The sequence below is a fragment of the Myxocyprinus asiaticus genome, chromosome 20 (genome assembly GCF_019703515.2).
Source record: "Myxocyprinus asiaticus isolate MX2 ecotype Aquarium Trade chromosome 20, UBuf_Myxa_2, whole genome shotgun sequence".
Classification (NCBI taxonomy): Eukaryota; Metazoa; Chordata; class Actinopteri; order Cypriniformes; family Catostomidae; genus Myxocyprinus; species Myxocyprinus asiaticus.
The window spans coordinates 37040579-37060113 of NC_059363.1; the positions used below are offsets into that span (position 1 = coordinate 37040579).

Here is a 19535-nt window from a genome sequence, read left to right on the forward strand (position 1 = left end):
TAATTAGAGAAGGCCACTTAGTTATGGGTCTCAACTCCTGTTTTTTGAGCATATTAGACGTCAATGCAAATCCCGCAGTGAGATTAGAAACAACACAACAGGCAGGTTACTGGTCTAGGAGAAAGCAAAGAACAAGAGAGGGAGGAGAAATAGAGGGTGGAGAGTAAAATCATTGGTCACTGGTCCCTAGCAAATTGAAATCTGAGCAATTTGCTTAATAAAATTACCTAGATCATTGACTTTCTTATGAGAGGTGGAGGTTAGTTAAATACGCACAAACCCACAAAGCAACCACGCATCCCTGCATTCTTTCACAGGCATCATCCCTGGAGACAACATCTGTAAACACACATATACACAAAAACACGTGCCTGGTCCACAGTACCTGCATTTTGGTGAAAGAGCTTCCACGAACAGCTTGAATATCCCTGAAAATGTTAGGGATGTGTGATTCAACAGCAGAGGATGACCCCAAAATGGCAGAGGGTGCTGTTTTGGCATCAGGCGGCCAGACATCTCCCTCTGTTAGCTCTCCAGAGACTGTAGAACTGAACCAAATTGGGGAGGGTCTCCCAGGGGCCACCCTAACCTCTAACAGCCCACTGCGGGCACTGCACCAGCCCAGCTGTCTGGTTCTGGTGCTGATCCTGCTGGTTTTCTCTCTCCTTTTCAGCTGGGCAGTGGTTCATCTCAGCTTAGGGGCTCGGAACAAACCCTTCAGGATTTCTTCCAGCTACAACCAGCCTGGTGACATGGAAACAGCGACCTATGATCCCCGCTTCATTACAAACTGCTCTATAGGTGAGTGTTTCACTTCTTGGGAATGTTTCTTCTCAAAATATGTCTAATCATGGTCCTCGAGCTTTCAACTGAACCAAATCTAGATGGGGCAACACTTGAGTCATCAGATATATACTGCCACATGAAATTAGAAAGTTACAGTAACTGATTAAAAGAGGTTGATTTGATATGTCTGTGAAAGTTTGGATTTTCCATCACAGGCCTTTTTGTACTCAAGTTTGCTTTTCACCGTGAAAGAGCTATAGTAAAGCAGTTTTAAAAAGAACCAAGTTCAAGGCCAAAAACAGGTTTGAAATCGACTCACAAAAAAGGCTTATGCTTGATTCATGCTTTGTTAGTTTTGTTGTGCTGTGCTTCTAGCTGAAATGGTTCCACATTTTTCACTGTGAGACTTTTCTGCTGTGGTATATTGGTTCTAAGTAGTTCTTGGCTCCAAAATCAAGAACAGCCCAACCAAGTTATTGTCTCATCTGGGACTATATATTGTGTGATTAACAAATAGTTTCAATTATTTAAGTCAAATTATTTTAAGACTTAAATTAAATCAAAAAGCTGCCTTTTTGTAGAACTGCAAATCTTTGTACAAACATATTCAATATATATATTTTTTTCAATATGTTTTTCATACTCTCAACCTCTGTATACAGAGCAACTGCCTTTTGCCACTTCCTCATTTGAACTGCAACATTTACCATACAGTACTCGTGCTTTTTAAACCAACAGCAGCAACTTTATTTATTTGTTTCTTGCTCCATTTTTTTCATTTTCCCTTTTTTTCTGCTCCGTGCTTCCTGATTCAATAACTGGCAGGGAAATTGGCCATGTCTGACCACAGGGAACATAAAGCTGCTTGTCATGCAAATACAGAGGCAGACAGACCTCTAATTGTATTAGGGTTGTGTAGCTCAGTAGCTCGGTTTCTTGCGTCTGCCCAAACAAATCCCTCCGGGGGTCACCACCTTAGACAGGCTGTTCCCTTCCAGAAGCACGGCATGTTCCTCTGTTCTTGCTGTCCAATGCACTGTTCACTCCATATCTAATCGGCCTCATTTGCCATAACAGATATTAGCAGATTGACATGCTTTACAGGGTGTGTTGTCTTCCTGAAACACCTGTCACTAGAGTTTGAATTACCTGCCACCCGTAAAGGTTTTAACGTGACATTCTGATTTTCAAAGCTGAGATTTGTGTGTGTGTGTTACTATGAGGGAGATGTGCTTGATAAGGCTTGAAATTCCCTTTTAATGACTTAAACTAATTGCTGTAATCAAAAGAGTTCTACACATGACTTAACACATTTACACAGTTTTTGGCCCTGGGATATCTAGATTTTTAAATTTTTTACTATTCTTGATGTTTGTGGCTGCTTATTAGCCCAAATCAAATAAGCCCACCACCAAGTCTCTGTGATACTCAGGACCCTATATAATATTTGTTTGTTTGTTTGTTTGTTTGTTTGCTTGATATTGATTGATTGATTGATTGATTGATTGATTGATTGATTGATTTAATGATTGTTTTTGTCCAACAGGCAAAAACTTTGTGTCCAATTGCTAGTTAAAAGTACTGGTTTAAAAAGAAAGTAAAAAAATACACTTTTTGCTTTGTTTGTTTGTTTGTTTTGTTTGTGTTTTTTTTCTTTTTTTTTCTTTGTTTTGTTTTGTTTTGTTAAAAGTAAAGTACTGGTTAGATCAAGACGATCTTTTGTTTTTAGTACAATACTATGCAGTTGCTAGGGTGTTCTGAGTGGTTGCTATGGTGTCGGTAGTTGTTTGCTACTCTCTGGGTGGTTGCTTACTTGCCCAAGTCAAAAGAACCCACCCCCAAGTATTTATGATATTCTGGTGTCGAGATATGGATTTCACCGTCTTTGTAAGTCTATGGAATTTCACCAGGTGAAAATTGTAATTCCATTTGCTTAGAAAAGTAATAGCTCACCTATACTCAACAAGCCACATAATTTGAGGTATCATTCATGCTTGAAGCACAAACGGTGCAAGACGAGTTATGCTCTGAAATGTAATACATGGTTAAGGGTCTTTTTATATTCCTAACCAATAGTATGAGCAATAGTGATGCTTGCCTTAGCAATAAAGTGAGAAGTGAGATTTTTTTCTGGTTATTTTGTATCTACACCACTCATGGTGCATGTCTTCAGCAACCGTCTCTTTTTTTGCGTTCATAAGCACTGTCACCTTATCTCAGCAGAGCTGCATTGAGAGCTGCCATCACCTAGACAATGCGTAGGTGTAGATCATCCAATCATAAAATGTTAACACACTCCCTATTTGTTTCTGTCTGAGTCATCTGCTTTCTGCGCCCTCCAGCAAACCTGATTTTGATTACACCACTATCATAAAAATGTGCCTGGCAGTTCTGCAGCAGTTTGATGAGGTCCATTTATATTCTTTGAGTTATCCTCTCTTTTTTTCAGAAGAACAGCATACCGTGAGCAGCCACCGCAGTGCCTTGCTGTGAGGTGTTCAGTTTCCCATAGTCTCTCACTGGGAGTCAAATGACTTCAGTGAAAGTGTCCCTAGGTTCTTTTTACAATTTTCTTATAGAAGATGTTTAGCTAATTAACACGTTTATATGCGCTGAGGTGTGAATCAGACGAGAGCAAAATCCATCTTAAAGGTTGCAAAGAGGACTGTACCTTCAATTATTTTGTATGGGTAAACTAGATAAAGCAACCATGTCCCAGAGTAAGATGGTAATACCATTTTGGTAACAATTTAGAATACTATTTTATACTTAATAGGTGATTATGCAGGGATTTATGCAGGACAAATGAGTAGTACTACATTAACACTTCAGTCACTACTGTTAACTAATATAGAAACACAATTAACTAATCAGTAAGTAATAGCGATCTGATGACTGTGGTAGTTCACTGTTAGCTAATCAATGTTTACTGAATTTTATTTGCCTCACTGATAACTACTAACTATGAGTAAATAATGATAACAACTAATTAATTACTCATCACAACATTAACTGCTTAAATCCAGTGTCTAAAATGTGAACAATTATACTTTTATTGTCAACATGTAATTGCATCATCAGAAATGCATATGCATCATAACCGTTATCAGTTATGAATGTAACACCACTCACCAGTGCCAAGTATCATGACTAGTCAGCTTACCTTAAATAAAGGGATGTTGTACTGTATGTGTCAGTGTTGGGGAGTAGCTAACTACAATTAGCAGCACTACTAACTTAACTACATTGTTCAGTAGCTTTAGAGTAGCTCAGCTACTTTTAAAACAAAGTAGCTTATCGTAGCGAACAACTTATTTCAGCAAGTAGCGCGACCAAATGCTACATTATGTTTTGGTCAGATTATAACTAATATCCTTCTTTAATGCGTAGAAGCCAAACTTCTACCTACAAAACATCTGACGATCTGCCAGCGTATTGCAGCTGCTGCTCAGAATCAGGCAGCGTGTTTCTTCTTCTTTTGTTACAACAGATCACAAACTAAAATAGAGCATTACCGCCATCTACTGGCAGTTTATTACGGCTCACTTGGATAAGAGACTATCTGATGGTGATGTAAAGTGACCAACCACAGTTTGTTTACTTTTACAATACATACACATTGATAAAAGAACACCATTCTATTCTATGAAACAGAGAATGTTTCAGACACTTTGTTGCTAATAGACAACATAACATCATATTTACCTATACTTTTTTTTAAATAATTTAAAATGTTTTTATTGACTTTTGAGGGATTTTTTTTTTTTTTTTTTTTTTTTTTGAATATGTTTATTTCGCTTCTCATTATCTGTGCATTATTGGGAGTACAAAGAGAAATAATTCCTATCATGCATAACTATTTTATATATGAATTTCTTAGCATTTAATTAATTATTAGTTTCATATAAAATAAATACAATTATTGGTAAAAGAAATCATTTATTATGGCATGTATTATTATGCCACAATCTGTTATAGGGTGACCAAATGTCCTCTTTTTCCCGGACATGTCCTTTTTTTGGACCTGAATATATCGTCTTGCCGGGATTTCACATCATAACACTTGAGCAGTGCCACAGACTGATCGACTCCATGCCACGCCGCATTACTGCAGTAATTCAGGCAAAAGGATCCCCAACTAAGTATTGAGTGCTGTACATGCTCATACTTTTCATGTTCATACTTTTCAGCTGGCCAAGATTTCTAAAAATCCTTTCTTTGTATTGGTCTTAAGTAATATTCTAATTTTCTGAGATACTGAATTTGGGATTTTCCTTAGTTGTCAGTTATAATCATCAAAATTAAAAGAAATAAACATTTGAAATATATCAGTCTGTGTGTAATGAATGAATATAATATACAAGTTTCACTTTTTGAATGGAATTAGTGAAATAAATCAACTTTTTGATGATATTCTAATTATATGACCAGCACCTGTATACTCCATAATACACACTTTACTGATGTAAAATATATTTTAACAAACCTAGAGCAGGATACAATGCTATTAAAGGCTTGTGCTCACAGTTGTAGCTGTGAACAAGTGCCGGTGGCCTTACATAAATGATTTAAATACAGCTCTCATGTGATAAACATATTTATGTTTAAGAAATTATATATTTATTCATATAATACTTTTTTTTAAATTTTGAATTAATTATATAATATTGTTTTTTTTTTTAACATAAATATGTTTATCAAATGAAAGCTGTATTTAAGACATTTTCATATGAATTGCATTTTTTTGTATTTCAATAACTTAATGAATGTAATCAAACAGAATAATCTAAACTGTAAAACTACACGTCCATCAAGCCTCTAATCCAATCAGGTTTCATGAAATTGATGCCGGAGCTGAGGATGTGGGTGGGGTTAAAACCTGATGAAGATGAAGAGCGCGGTTCTGCTTGCTCTGTTCCATCTGAGCATCTCCATGAGCGAATAAACACATGTAAGCATTTAATACATAATATTCGAGTACTCTAAAGAATTTCTGAAATACTATTGACTGGACTAACTGTTCAGGGCTGAAGTATACAGACAGGTGGAATCGGCCTCGAAGCAGCACAGTTTTCTGGTTAAGTCTTTTAAAGATCAGTGCACTTGTTTTCCGACACTTTAAATTTATTTTAATCGATTGTTTTATTTTACGTTGTAATGTTTTGCTTTTAATGTCGATTGTGGATATTATGGTAACACTTTAGTTTAGGGATCAGAAATTACACAGTAATTAATGACTAATTACACTATGTGAATGTGCAACTTATAAGTATAAAATAAATATAAAAGGCAGAGACTTTTGATGTTTAGTGTAAATAGCAACAAAAGCATCCTCTTTGCACTAAGGGCAAATAGTGTTAGATGCTATTTGCACACTAATTAAATGCTACCATACAGTAGAGGGGCATCACTGCAGCATGTTTATTGTGTTTATTTAGAGTCCCACAAAGCCCCTACACCAACCCCTAGTCCTAAACATAACCCTAACCTTCCTTGCTTTGTTGAAATACTATATGCATTCTACACATATATTATACTTATAAGCTACACATTCACACAGAGTAATGAGAACCTATAAAGGACTTATTTTACATCATACTACCTATTGATATGTTTTGTTTTTAGCTAAGAAATTCATCATGACAAAAGCAAATATAAAGGGTCTAAAAAGCAAGAATAAGAAATCAGACAATACAAACTTAATAAATGTGTTATAATGCCAAACAAGTTCATAACTAGTCACTTGCAAGTGTAATTATTAGTCATGAATTACTGTTTAATTTCTGATCCCTAAACTTAAGTGTTAACAAAATTTTACTTATACTAATTGATGTGTATTAAACTTATTTAAAGTCACCGGCACTCATTCACTACTGCAACTGTGAGCATAAGCCTTTAATAGCATTGTATCCTGCTCTAGGTTTGATAAAATATATTGTACATCGGTAAAGTTTTTATTATGCTGTATATGTTCAATGAATTTAATGTCACAAGAATATGTTTTGAATCTGTGTGAATGTTTATGTAACTGATTTGTACGTGTATATCTGAATACATTAATAAAATGTAGAACCAAAATAACTGAGCATTCACTATTAACTGACCAGTAACACCTCAGTTACTATTAATGGTTTATAATGTGTTTTCACTTTGTAATACTGTTTAAGATAACCATTAACTCATAAGGAAGGACACAATGTGATATCATTAACTAATAGTGAATTACCATGATTTTCACTTTATAACACTGTTCCAGATCATTAGTAATTCCTTCATATGGATGTGGTAACACATGACTCATTACTAAGGGTTAACCAAGATTTTAACTTTTCTATTCTAAGTAACTATTGAGAAGAACTCATTATGTACTATGTAACATGCACAAGTTATTCTTTGATGATTACAAAAGATACTCCAAAAAAGAGTTTGGACACATACAGTACAACATCCCTTTATTTAAGGTAAGCTGACTAGTCATGATACTAGGCACTGGTGAGTGGTGTTATGTTCATAACTGATTTTCGGTTATGATATGCGTCTCTGATGATACAATTACATGTTGACAATAATAGAATAATTGTTCACATTTTAGACACTGGATTTTGAGCAGTTAATGTTATGATTAGTAATTAATTCGTAGTTATTTTTATTTACTCATAGTTAGTAGTTCTCAGTGAGGCAAATACAATTCTTTAAATACTGATTAGCTAACAATGAATTACCACAGTCATCAGATCGCTATTACTTACTATTTAGTAAATTGTGTTTCTATATTAGTTAAAAGTAGTGACAAAATGTTAATGTAGTACTACTCATTTGTCTTGCATTCATTCCTGCAAAGTTTTGTATTACCACATTTTCTTTAGAAAATCATGCAGAATACATACAGTACATACTAGGGATTTAATATTTTAGAAAGTGGCAAAACATCTCAGTTGATCAATTATTACTGTCTCGTCAGGCAACATGTGGTCCTCTTTTCATCATGCAACTAAAATTCTAGAAAGCAACAACATGAATATTGAATTTTGTCATCAGCCATTCAAGAAAACAGACTGCATGCAATCCATTCATTCGTTACAGCGACTGGGCTCCATGAAGGTTTAAACCAGCATCCTCATGTTCCCTAGTCTATATCCTTCCCCATTAAGCCATGCTGTTGTCAGGGTCTGACATAGTGAAGCTTGCTGCGTGAGGCACCCCAAGTCTTTCCCCCAGCCATCAATCATTTAGACCCGAGAGACTGAGTGAGTGAAATTAGCTGTACCATGAGTGGGAGAGAAGCGAGAACACGAATCCCAGGAAACGTCGAATGGGGATGATGCTAAGTGGTTCTGTAGTTAGACTATCTTGCACTGGGGGATGCATGCTCAAGGGTGCAAAGAAGAGATTCTTGAAGGGTCTTGCCCAGGGGATGGATGGTCAAGCTGTGTTTGCAGAGAATCATATGATGTTATTGATTTGAGGAAAGATCTTAAGGTCTGCATCTATCAGAAGTAGAGGCAAGGTTAGTGCTGAACAGGGTTGTGCTTATGCACCATTCAAAATTGAATGGAGAATGCCAATTCAATTGCAGTAGCAAACAGGATGTGTAATTATGCTTTGAATGTAAGAAAGTTCAATTAAATTGAATGAAATTTACTGTAAAGAAATATAACCTTTGTAAGTTTAGTTTTTAAAATACTATTCAATTTCATTTTTTTTTTAATTTACAGGAAATAGCTTACCATATATAACATTTGAGTTATTTCCATATACATTAATTGAAATCAATCATCAGTAATATAATATTACATTTATTTCACTATATTTAATAAATGAATTTACATTTTTATGGGCCACATAACACTGTAATAAACACTGGTAATCTGCAATCTTAAAGGGATAGGTCACCCAAAAATGAAAATTATCTCATGATTTACTCACCTTCCTGGCATCACAGATGTGTATGACTTTCCTTTATCTACAGAATACAATTGAAGATTTTAGAAGAATATTTCAGTTCTGTAGGCCTATACAATGCAAGTGAATGGGTGCCAAAAGTTTGAAGCTCCAAAATCCACATAAAGGCAACATAAAAGTAATATGACTCCAGTGGTTAAATCCATGTGTTCAGACACGATATTATAGGTGTGGGTGAGAAACAGATAAATATTTAAGGATTCTTTTTTTTTTTATTTTTTTATTTTTTTAAATCATATATTCTCCTCCCTGCTTAGTAGGGGGTGATATGCACAAAGAATGAGAATCACCAAAAAGAGAAGAAAGAGAAAGTGAAAGTGAAGGGAAAAGGACTTAAATATTGATCTGTTTCTCACACCTATCATCTATCGCTTCTGAAGATATAGATTTAACCACCAGAGTCGTCTGGAGTACTTTTATGTTGTCATTATGTGAATTTTGGAGCTTCAAAATTTTGAACCCATTCACTTACATTTTATAGACCCACTGAGATGAGATATTCTTCTAAAAATCTTCATTTGTGTTCAACAGAAGAAAGAAAGTCATACACATCTGGGATGGCATGAGGGTGAGTACATGTTGAGAGAATTTTCCTTTTTGTCTCCTTGATCTAACCCTTAAAATTAATTTTGTTGGTGTAAAACTAATGAATTCAGATTGATTCAGTAATTTAATAATATGTTTTACTTAAAAGAAGTAAAAAAAAAAAATTATAATAAAAAATTAAAATTAAAAAAGTAAAATAATCATTTTGGACTTAAAACCAAACTGGTTAATTTCCTGTAGATGTTACCACATGAAGCACATTTGTAGGTTAACCTTTTTTTTTTTTTTTTTTTTTTTCCAGTATGGAAAAACGCTTAAATTGTCAATATTTTAAAATTATTTCTTTTTATGAAGTTATCTGAAAACAATATGGTGGACATTATGTGGTGCTGTATGGTAAAAAGAAAGTCTGTTAAATGGCTTTGTTAATTGTTTTGACAGTTTAGAACATAGTTTAGAGAGAAATGTGTTAATCAGTTGAGGAAAAAATTAAGTCTACCTATGAGGTAATAAATAGGCATAATAAGTGAAAATTAATAATATAGTTTCATCACAAACATCATGCTGTTGTGTTGGACAAATGTAATCCCTCTGTTGTGTGACTGTGTTGAATTTATTTGAATTAAATTTATTTAATTCCACTCCCTGTCAATCTTATTCAATTCCAATTCAACACTCTCAACAAATGTAATGTCTCCAAGTCAATTCAAATTCTAACAATTAAAGAGAGGTCTATTCTGAATTTTTCCCAGAATCTGGTGCTAATGCTGTTCTGATGTTGATAATGAATTATGAAGGTGATGGTGTCATGTGTAATCCATCATTCGCAAAGCAGCCATCACTTTTAAATTAAGATTATTTTGAGTTACAGTATAAGGAGATAATGAACTGTTTCTGAGTAAACAAAGGTTTAATACTGACTGTTAACTGCAGTTTGCTGTTATGACTGGTGTTAATTGACCATTAGAAGTTTTATATTTATATTTAAAGAGTTTATTGCCTTTCTCCTTGGACCTCTCTATGCAGTGGCCCTCTTAAATGCCAACGTTTCTATAAATCACCTTGAATTTAATAACATCCAGTACTGCCTCAGGATTATAGGTGCCATAATCAATGGAGTTGTCATGTTGCCCTTTGTCTCGCATAGCCAGAGTTTTGATAGTCTGTTCCACTCAATTGCTTATTCTGGCCAAGAACCATCCAATTAGACAGCAAGGGGCCATCTGACCAATACGTAAAGTATGTCTTGCTCTCAAGTGTCATCATAGCAGCCCACTACCTTTAAAAAAAAAAGAAAAAAAAAGACTTTGTTTTCAGGCAGACTGGTAAAACCTTGTGCACCCAGATTTGCAGAAGTTGTGTTTAAATAAACAATCTGATTGGAGCATGCGGTTTTGGCAAGTGCCTATTTTGTGTGCAATATGCTTTAGATGGTCAGTGAACGCACTGCGGACAGTTGGTGATAACCAATTGGTAATCATTCGGGAACCTCGTTTTTGTTAAAGGTGGCAATTAAACTATACAAGCATAAACTGGTCCCATGTTATGTTGGCCGTAACACAAATGTAAGATCAGGGTTTATAAACAAATACAATTTTAAAAGCTAGCAAAGTATTTGTGATATTATGCTTTCATTTTGCAGCTATTAAAATGTCACAATAATAAATGTTCAGCTTGCTTGTCTGGCATACTTGTTTGTATAAATCAAAAGGAACATATGTTGTTGGAGTGAGCTTTGCTTGGGGAACTCTGCTTAATAAGTAGTGAAAGAAAGGCAATGTAAATGCATTTTACAAGCAGACTACAGCCCCTAGAGGTTCTACAGATTGTCCCTAAATTGGATGTTGCTTCTGAAAGTTCTTGTACCCTGAAATCAGCCATATTCAGCCAAATTACTGGCAAGCACCATCTGACATTTTTGCATCAATTCAAGCATGATCACATTTCCCCTCTAACGCAACTGATAGCGTGTTCCACAAGCAATCTCCAAGACACGTGTTCTGGTCCTGTGGGAACCAGGAAGTAATTGTGTTGATATAAGCAATGGTGAGCACGATTCAGAGGTTGCATTTTTGCTCCAAAATTAGATTTGTATTCCACTGATGGTTAGGTTTGGGGTTCGGGTTAGGGTGTATGGTTCATTTAAAATGCATTCCTGTTAACATATTTACTAGGGTGACCATATTCTGGTTTTCCAAAATGAGGACACCTTTTTTTTCACCGGGGGGAGGAGGGGTGGAATAATAGGGTTCAAAACAGTGTTACTATGAATGCAAACTTTAATACAGTGAAAAAGACACTCTATTAGCATAACATAAATAAATAAAAATTTCCAACATTCTTTTGAATGTCCATGTACTAAATAAAATATTTGATGCCATGAGTGTACCTTCATTTACTAATACTATTATTTTGAATGGCCATGGAAAATGAAGCAATGTGATAACAATTGTACCTGGTCACAAAAAGTAGTCCGTTAATTTACCTGATGAACTTTCACCTTTTGCTGACACTTTATGCTTCGCAGAGCTAATGTGTGCTTCTAATTCATTTGTACCTTTATTAGCAACTGACACATAAGTGCCAGCTTTACATGTCATACATTCTGCTTCCCATAGATCTCGACCTGGACGAAAGCATGGGAATTTTTTGTGCAAATCTTCTGTAAATTTGCACTTTCGTTTGGGCATTGTTTCCACTCAGCTGTCATTTGCTGCTACTGTCAAGTAACTGTTTGATGCCGAACACAACAGCGCTTCGTGCGTTCGCGTAGAGACTGACAGGCAGGAATTTGGCCAATAGCTGCTGCAAGCTTCTTATAATCGACCAATGGGTGTGCGAGAAGGCAGGACTTACAAAGAGATGTTAAAGCAATGCAAATATGCGTGCTCACACAATGAAGTATTAGACCAGATGCACATCATAATGCAACTAAAGCCGAATCCTGGACATTTTCACAAATTTAGAAATCCCGGCCCAATGCTTTTTTAAGGTCCGAAAAAGAGGACATGTCTGGGAAAAAGAGGACGTATGGTCACCCTATATTTACATCATTTTGAACAACAACAACAACAAAAAAAAAAAATACTTACAAAAATAAATAAAAAAACAATTAAAATAAAACTAAATTTTGGCATCACTGTGCACATTTCACCTGGAAACTGGAGCTCACTCTTGTTCATTCATTCAACAACGCTTCCAGCTTCGACCACTGGGGAGCAGTGATTATAATTTCGGTAAGCATTGACTGATTCCAGCAGCATAATTTTCGACCTACTGTTGCCAAATTCACTGTGCGATCTGTTTGTCTAGGCATTGCTCTCTTAAGTGGTGTTCACACTGACAGAAATTTGCATCAACACAGTGACAAAGTGAGAGTTCAACTTTATGCAAATGAGCAGCGATGCCATGTTGGAGTGCAGAGATTGGATCCCACACGATTTGCTGCCTGATAGAGCTACAGTCAAGTCAGAATGCCTGCTAGAGGCTAAGAGTATGCGACTTGGTGAACACAACTAACTAAATCACTGGCCATGTGAATGTCCCTTTATTTTTACATTTTGTTTGTTTGTTTCATTCCATATTTAACCATTTATTATGTTACATTTACCATAATGTAGTTATTTAGTGATGTAAAAGTAAAAAAAAAAAAAAAAAAAAAGGAAAGAAAGAAAGAAAAGAAAAAGCAACTTTATTTAGCAGAGAATAAAGCTGTCTAGATCTTAGTGCTTTCACTCCAGCTGTTTCAGAGAGTACAAACTATTTGTAAATGCTTGCATTTATTATCCTTTCTTGCCCTAGGTCTTCCACAGAGATATTTAGAATACACACACACACACACACACACACACACACACACACACACACACACAGACATTATTATTATTATTATTATTATTATTATTATTATTATTATTATTGTGAATGATTCATCAGTGCATCTATTGCCATTGCCTCATCTGAATTAATCGCTTATGTTGTATCCCTCATTTGTTTGTTGATTTAGATGAAAGCATCTGCTAAATGAATTAATGTAAATGTAAAATGTAATACATGCTATTCCACTGAAAAACAAATGCTGCTTTGTGACATCTTTATTCAAAATGTAAACACTTGTTCTTCAAGGGCTAACATGACTCACAGGCTAAGCAGGGGAAGCCAATTTTTAGATTCGAAAATTGTTGCAACCCCCTCATATTCCTCCAGGGATGCATGGGAGTGTAATTCTTGCAATGTCCTAACACATTACAGTTTAATTATGTCACATAATATTTTAAGAACAAGAGAAGCCACATATTTAACATAGTATACAGCTAAAACATATTCTAATACATTTGCTTATACCATGAATGCAGTTTATAGAAATCTCCCGTAACCCAATCTGCATATCTGGCAACCATGTTGGTGGAATATTGTAGTGCGTTTAGTACTTCTTTTTTTATTTCTGGAGTCTCTTTCTCAATCCTCTTTGAAAGGCAGTAGTTGAGCTTTAATGTGACCATCCAGCTTTGCCAAGCATGAAGGAAACATCAAGGAACCTGGTCACAATAGAATCAAAAGGACCCTGTGCCTCTAAGACATCAGTGAGGAGACAAGGCTGCCCTCCAATCTCTCTTGGGCAGCCTTTGATATAAAGACACCTCCAGTTCTCTGTGATATATACCTCCAGTTTGGCCTTCCTCAACTTGCTCTAGAACATGAGACAACTATGTTGGGGGGGTGTTGATTACTGTTACTCTCCTTTGATATCAATTGTAATAGATTGATAAATGTAACTTCAGATATATCAAAGAGCAGACATTAGACTCTTCCATTTCTCCATCTCTCTTGAGCAACATTTAAAATAAAGACACTGTCCTTGGTGTTACATACTGTAAAGTGTGGCCTTCCTCGACTTGGTCTCTGAAGTAGGACTGCAATATCAGATGTTCTGTGAATGTACAGCTTCAGTGTTCAACATTGGATTTTAATCTGTCAGTCGTGCTACCACAAAAAAAAACAAAAAAAAAAAAACTTCTGGCTAGCTAGCTAGGGAAGAAAAATCTACAGAGTTCCATGGATTTACGGTGGCATTGAAAATATGTTGACTTGTTAGCATACACCTTAACAATCATTCTTACATCACATTTAAAACATTTAGCAATTCCTGAAAACACAACTGGCTGTTTTATTTGTACGCCAAAGGCAATTTTATCTCACATTTGGCAAGTGTTAATTTTGGACTCTGTGTTTTGAAAGCACTGATAGTGATAGGTAAGCACCTATTACATTTGCGAACTTATGTAAAGAATGTTTCTGGCCTTAGGAATGACACAGTTGCAATTTTTTTGCAGGTCAATAGTCAAGCAGTTGCTCATTGAGCAGTAGGTGGGTATTCAAACATGCATGCTTTAGCTTTTTGTCTTAGATGAACACATACCACCTTTTACCAAATAAAAGCTTTGGCTTATCAGCTCACTTTGTCTTCCTCATTGGCTTGTCCCCTTCGATTTGTCTCATCCTCTAATGCAGCAGCTCCAAAACCTCCCCAAAAATAGGAAAACAAAATGAGTTAAAAAAAAAATAAAAACAGCGATTTCATTGAATGCTTTTGCCCCTCAGGCACTGTGGAATAATCTAACAAAGACAAATGATGGCAGGGCTCTTCGTCGGCCAATCAAGCATGGCCCTAAACAGTTCATTGAGTTCCTAAATAGTTGCCCCCCATTTCGTCTGTTGTCCTGAGGGAGGGCAGGATGTAATCCAAAGGCATTAACTCTACAGCTCACCTACAAATCAGACACATTGACTTGGACTACTCAGAGTAACACCTGTGTGCTCACCTAACATTCTCCATTCATTCCCATGAGTCTGTGTGGAACCTCATGTCAAGGACTGAACACTGGGGGCTCTCTGATGGGGACTGAGAATTCTTGAAGATGAAAGTGCAGTTCACGAGTTCGCATTTTCATGTACTGTGATCATTCCATATAACTGAGTGAGATGAAAGTAAACAGATTTGTTCATGATGAAGGACTCACGCAGGATACTCAACTTCAGCTTTAAATTCCCTACATAATTCCCTATTTTCTACTTAATTAATGAAGTTAGTGTATGTACATATTTTTAAATTGATAATAGAAGTGAACATGTGCTTCCTAAATGTTCATTTACAAATCCATTTTAGCTGGTTATTGAGCAGGGGTATTCAATTAGGTTCAGTGAGGGCTCTAAATTTCCTTTAGTAATTGTACTAAATTACTCTGTAATGCCCATCCTTAATTAAAATGCAAACTTTGCTGATGTTGTGACCATCAATGAATGAAAATCAACACGCAGAAGACACTGAGCTAATAAATAGGTTTCCTGTGATTGTAATTCTTGTGTATACTGTAGACAGATACATTAGATTATGAAATACTGTATGTATTACAGGAACTGAGTAAACCACCATGTCATAGTATGCTGCTTTAGATCCAGCTTCAGTTGCTTTATTTATTTATTTATTTATGCATGTATGTATGTATGTATTTATTTATGTGTTTGTTTGTTTATTGTTTATTTTTATTTTAATAAAACAATTATATATATATATATATATATATATATATATATATATATATATATATATATATATATATATATTTTTTTTTTTTTTTTTTTAAGTTAATTATTTAACCAGAGTCATTCTGTTAATTGGTGACCTCTGCTATAGAGTAAAATGAGTTGAAACAAGGAATGGGAAATTGAGATAAAAAAAAAAAAAAAAAGATACAGAGAAATGAAAAGGTCAGAGGAAGTAAGCAAAGAAGGAAAGAAGAAATGAATGATGGAAATGATATGAAAATGCAGGTAAGAAAAGAATAATCAGGATGAGCTTCAAAAGAGAAACAATATATATGCAGCAAGAGGCTGCTTGAAGGCCGTGGTGAGACTAACTTGCACAGGCTGTTTATGCTTTGCTCCCGTAAACTCAAGTGACACATGTGGATGATGTCGCCGCAAATGAGTCATCATGTTAGATGTGCTTCTTGAGACATACCCGACTTCGGTGAAACAGAGCCGACACACAGCCTTCGTCCTGTTCACTACTTGTTGCCCAGTATTACTGTAGTTTACTGCAAAACCATAATGCTCCCAAACAACAGATTTTAAAGACGGTGCTGGGTCTTCAATCTCTGGATTATTTATATTTTGTTTAATTCCATAACAGTTGGGAAAAATAGCGAGCTCGCTAGTATAAACTTCACATACATTTATCTGATCCACAGTTTCTAGTGTGCAGTGTAGCGCATTGTTCTGTTTTGGTACCGTGCAGTCTGGTGTTGCTCCACAATCTTTTTTCATTTTAGTTCTACGTGGTTTTTGTTGTTCGTTATATGTGGTTTTAATATTGGTTTCACACATGCTAAGATATTTAATCATTCGTTTGACTGCGTGTACCTGAAGGCCCTGTATCCATTCGGTTTGGCAGGGATACTTGTATATATACGTGTGTGTGTATATATATATATATATATATATATATAATTGGGATACAAACAGTTGTATATGTTAGAAACAAATGTAGAACCTGTCAGGATCCTGTCACTTTGACAGTCTGGGTTGTTATTGTGACAGGATCCTGACACTCTTGTTCTGTGTCTGTGTTGTGTTTCATTTTCTGTCTCTGTCTTCGGGTTGTGGCTTCCCTGCCGTGCGCTCTTCGGTTGGTCTTGTGTTTAATGTTCAGAGCATGGTGTCTGGATCCTGACTCTCCTGTCTGGTTCGGTTTCGGTTCTAGTGTCGGGATCCGGACACTCATTCTCCATGTCTTGTCTTTTATTGGTGTGAGTGCATTGCTCTTATGTCATCTTGGCAGCATGCACTCACGTCAATTGCTTGTGTCTGTCTCAATTCGCGTTGCACTTGCTTTGCACGACGCGTCCAGGTCGTGAGCCGTTGTGCTGGTGTTCGGTCACTTCTGTCTTAGATGTCATTTTTATTTGTGGCCGGACTCTCGCACAGGTGTCTTGTCTCATTTTGTTGCCTGTTGCGTGCATCGCGTGGTGTTTGCCTCCCGATGTATGCTCAGGCTTTGTCAAGTGTGAGAGTGCATTATGGAGTTATATTTGTGCCACAAAAAAAAAAGTGTTTTGCATGCAGAGTGGGTAGGAGAAAGCTAAATTTAAGACTTCTGAGCAAATTCACATTCAAATAAGCTTTATTCAAGTGATTTCCGTTTGCTCAAAATGAATGTATCTTTACATAACTGAGATCAAGTGTGTGCAAAATAACTTTTTATGCGCTCAAAATATCATCTTGCGCATGCAGAAAATTATTTGTGTGCTCAAAATATCCTTTGCATGCAGAACATTTTTTGTGTGCTCAAAATATCATATTGGGAGCAGAAAATCTTTTTTTTTTGCACTCAAAATATCATCTTGCGTGTGCAAAAAAACTTTTTGTGTCCTCAAAATTTCATCTTGCATTTTTACATTTTTGTGCGCTCAAAATATAATTTTGTGTGTGCAGAATTGTGGCACGTATATAACTCCATAGTGCATGGCATTGCTTTGTTGCCGTTGCCATGCATTCTCTCGTCCTGTCTGTCGGTTGGCATGAGCGCATGTTGCCTTATTGTCTTGGCGATACGCACTCATGCCATTCGGGTGTTTATTTTGTGAGAGCACGTGGCTTTGTTTTGTTTCTGTTTTGCCTCATGTCTCTCAGTCCTGCATCATACCCGACCACCTTGATTGCCGATTATTAATTCATTTGTCTCACCTGCCCTGGCTATTATCTTGTTAATTTCTCTCCATATCTTAATCTCCTCAGTGCGCTGTCCTGTGCCAGTTCATCTTGTTCTCTTGTCCTGTGCCAGTTCGTGTTGTTCTCTCATCCTTTCGTATCTGTGTTCTGCTCCATTTTTTATCCAGCCCAGCCTGTATGTGTGCTTACTGCCCTGGACTTTGTTTTTCCCCTACGGGGTAGTTTTTGTTTTTGGCTCTGTTTATTTTTGGTTTTAATAAAATCCATTGTTTCACTCTGCATTTTGGTCCTGCCTCTTCAATTTGTAACAGAATCATGGTTTTTATTCCAAACTTTTTTTATTTCAGAATATAAATGTCCGCCCATCAGATGAAAAATAAGCAAAAAATCCCATAGACTTCCACTGAAAATGTCCTCACACATATCTAGGGATCAGGATATCATAGAGAATTGGGGATGGTCTCTTTTTATTTGGGCCAGTAAGCAACCATCTAGCAACAATTTAGTAATGCCCTAGCAACCACCAAGCAACATCCTAGTAATGATATAGTACTTACATACCAGGGCTGCCGATAAAGGGGGACAACTGGACCTTTTTTACCGGTCTCGGGAAAAATTGTATAGCGCATCTAAGCGCGTTCAGCGGCAGACGCAAATATTAACATGGAGACAGTGTGCAATAGCGAAAGGATTTCTAAGTTTCAAGTGAAAATCCATGGGCATTTTTCCAAATTAAATATTAAGATTTTTCAGTTTTTAATTCTTAACCAGGTGAAAAATGACCTGTACGTAACAGTATGGTGTTTTGAAGTTGTTTTATTTTTATTTTTATTTTTTGGTGATGTATTTTTTGTGATGTATAATCAGATAGCAACGTGTCTACTTGTTGCACACTATAGAATCTCTGCAGATGCAGTATGTCATCTGGTGTTGTTTGCCTACTCTTTCATGAATACATACAGTGTAAGTGTATATACTCATTGGACATACTGCTTTTTGCAACAATGCATATTCAGACACCGGAATTTTCTTTGATCTAGGCCTTGCCTGATTTGATCTGCCTAGTCCATTATCAGTATTATTATCTTCAATGACCGTTATAAGAGCAGGGCTGACAACCAAGAGCCAAATACTGTTTTTACAGTGTTGTATTATCCCAATCCCTTTAAGCAATGTGAGAATGTCAGCTATGTGCAGTGAATTTACAGTACAGAGGACCATCATTTGCTTCTTTTGTCTCGTCCTATTAGCCGGTTTCTCAGAATCAGGACACAGAAAGTCTCTGCTTCTTTTTTTCTATTGAGAAAGCACAGTGCATCCACAGTGAGTCACTCGATTCACTGTTATCTCATTTTCAGAGAACACATTTCAAACTGCCTTAGCTGTATCTGTGTACAAGGTAAAATGCACACTCGGATCTTCTGCTATAATGAACGAACACACACACACACACACACACACACACAAACACACACAAAGACCTCATCATCATGCACTGTACCATTTATATC

At 36.1% G+C, this 19535-nt stretch overlaps 1 protein-coding gene across 1 annotated transcript in view; it reads left to right on the top strand.

Annotated features, from left to right (window-relative positions):
- Positions 1-19535, top strand: part of LOC127411211 (ALK tyrosine kinase receptor-like) — a 710256-nt gene that overhangs the window by 555424 nt on the left and 135297 nt on the right. The window contains exon 5 of the mRNA XM_051646605.1: positions 674-801. Coding sequence (XP_051502565.1) covers positions 674-801 — 128 coding nt within the window. The remainder of the gene's footprint in view (positions 1-673; positions 802-19535) is intronic.